Here is a 2,791-nt window from a genome sequence, read left to right as displayed (position 1 = left end):
GGCCAGGCTGGTCTCAAACTCATGGACTCAAGTGATCCTCCTGCCTTGGCCTCCCAAAGTGCTGGGATTATAGGTGTGAGCCACTGTGGCCTGCCAAAAGCTTACACATTATTCAAGATTAAGCTCTTCAATTTAGGAGATTGTGGGAAGAGAGAGACAGAAAAAAAGTTATGGCCAGGAAGGCAAAACAAAGTGGGAGGCTAGAAAGGAAAGGTTGGATGGGTGGAGGCCTGGAAAGGAATACTCAGTGGCCTGTGGGGGGATTACTTGAACTCCTAGTTTCTGTGGTGCCCTTTGGAGAAATCTGGGTGGAGGTGTGTTTGCTGTTACCTCTTACCCCAGGTCAGGCCCCCACAGGATCCTGGAGGAGAGTCTAGGGTGGTCTGAACACTGAGGGTAGATTGCCCACTGTAACTACAGAAACAGGACCAAGGGGCTGACTAAAGTTCACTGAGGGGGTTGATCTGCCCACCCAAAGAAAGCAGATCACAACAAAACTAAGTGTTCCGGGGTGAGTGAAGGAATAGCTGTCCTCTGTGATGCAACCTTTAAGGGCAGTTCCCTGCTGTGTGGTCTCCCTGGGTTAGTCTTGCTGCTGAGGGAACAGGTGTGCCTTCCATCTCTCACTCTCAGACACATGAAGGGCCTGACTCCCCAGCAAAGAAATGACTGAGCACATGAGCCCCAGAGGGGGCTCTTCCTGAAGAGTACAGCATTACACATGCTGGTATCCAGACCACTCCCGTAAGACAAAGCAGTGGTGGCCAGTAAAAGAGAAGAGTTCAGTTAGGTGCCCAGTGACACTCTGGAGTTCCTACAATTTCCTGTCTGAACTTGGGCTCAGGGCACTAGGTCCTTTTACTGACAGTTATGTAATTAATAAAATATTTTGAAATATGGTTTTAGACTGTAAATAGAGAGAGGGGAAGTGTGGACACAGATAAAACAAAATAGCATTTCCACATTTTTTCTTTTTTTTTGTACTTAATCTCTAATGTGATAGTAATGTTCACATTTTTGAATAGCCAAGAGAAACATGTGGCCAGCCCAATCGGAGATTATTATACAATGACCTTCTATTCATGGCTAATGAATACCGTGATGGCCCACACAGCATTTGCCCTGTAGTCGAATCACACTTGCAGGAGGGCTTTGGACACGTTATAATACACAGTTCTTCTCTGTATGCCGTAGGTGTTATACTTCCACCTGGACACAAGTTTAGGATCTTTGTGAGTTTTTTGGAGTTGCATTTCTAAAATGATGCACTATTTTCTCATACACACTACTTGTTAGCAGTTGTGCTTATTACTGCCTGGGAGGAAGGACCCCAAAGCAATTGCATTGATTTCATTGTTGGCGTGATGTGAGGCTGTTTTCACTCCAGTTACAACCACCTAAGCTGAGAAGCCTCTTCTCTCTTTTGTGTTGTCTTTCCCCTCAGTGACATTGAGATTTCAAGAGGACAAACTCCAAAAGCTGTGGATGTCCTTGCCAAGGAGATTGGATTGCTTGCAGATGAAATTGAGATCTATGGCAAAAGCAAAGCCAAAGTACATTTGTCCGTGCTAGAAAGGCTAAAGAATCAAGCAGATGGGAAATACGTCTTAGTTGCTGGGTAAGACACCATGTAACATCCACTTGACCAAGCAGACATCTTTACAAAACTCTTCCCTATATCCTTGTCCTTGTACCCCTCAATCCATCCTATTCTCACATTTGACATTTTGTCCATTTCATTTGGCATTTCTCTATTTGGTGTGAGGTAAGTTTTTATTTTTGGTGCAGAGCAAATTAGTCAACTCTACAAAATATAAAGTCAAACAAGTTGCAGTGCTTTATCTTTTGTTACTCATATTATGTTGTTATTACCCCTGCTCCCCCTTGGCTTTTTTAATTTCATTTTTCATTATAAAAATCAAGATAGGAATTGAAAGTAAAATATTTTGAACTCAGCAGTTTGTTTTGTGCGTTCTACTTGAAATATTTTAATGGAAAAGGTACAGATAATCGTATGAAACATGTTTTCCTGTTAATATCCTTGATCTTACTGATATATTCACATTACAAAAGCTCATTATTTCCCTTCTTCTGCATTTCAGAACTAATGTTGAGCCATTTTCATTTGTGTTGGTTATTTTATAAAAGACAAATTCATAGTTTTTATGAAAAGGAGTGTTTGCCTTTTTCCTCTTCTTTTTAAAAAAAGAAGTACATTCACTAGTTGAAAAGATGATAGAAAGCAAGGGATTTCAAATATTTATTCAATGTGACCTGGGGGAACATCATGAGACCATATAAATTCCTTTGTTGCCTTGAAATTTCATTTCAGTGACTATTGCTTATGATGTATAGGCCAAGGCTTCAGGCACAAAAACCTGTTTGTCAGGCAGAGACATTTCTTGTAACTGGAATTGACTCCTAGGTAATTTATTTTTACATATTTAATTATTAATATAAGTGCTTTTTTCTTTATTTCTTTTTCTGTTTATAAAAACAATGTAGTTTCATTGTAGAAATATTCTAAAAATTCAGAAAACAGAAGTAAAAAAGCAAAACATCCCAAACCCAAGCACTCAGAGGAAACAACTATTGGCCTGCGAGGACTGTTTTGCTGCTGCTAGAGTCTCAGCCATGAGATCACACTTGCATGCTATTCTGTAAGCAACCTGATTATTCGAGCATATGTGATATACTGAGCTCCATGTGAGTAAATATTGAGCTATGTTACCGTTTTTCATGACATCATAACATTCTATCACTCACGTCCCAGATTTTTTTTTTTTTTTTT

At 40.1% G+C, this 2,791-nt stretch overlaps 1 protein-coding gene across 1 annotated transcript in view; it reads left to right on the top strand.

The window, feature by feature from the left end:
* MTHFD1L (methylenetetrahydrofolate dehydrogenase (NADP+ dependent) 1-like) overlaps window positions 1–2,791 on the top strand; it is a 239,925-nt gene that overhangs the window by 59,020 nt on the left and 178,114 nt on the right. Inside the window, exon 12 of the mRNA XM_011943777.1 lies at window positions 1,445–1,618. Within this exon, the coding sequence (XP_011799167.1) occupies window positions 1,445–1,618 (174 nt within the window). The remainder of the gene's footprint in view (window positions 1–1,444; window positions 1,619–2,791) is intronic.

The sequence above is a fragment of the Colobus angolensis genome, unplaced genomic scaffold, assembly GCF_000951035.1.
Source record: "Colobus angolensis palliatus isolate OR3802 unplaced genomic scaffold, Cang.pa_1.0 Scaffold221, whole genome shotgun sequence".
NCBI lineage: Eukaryota > Metazoa > Chordata > Mammalia > Primates > Cercopithecidae > Colobus > Colobus angolensis.
This window is presented reverse-complemented; position numbering and strand designations above follow the sequence as displayed.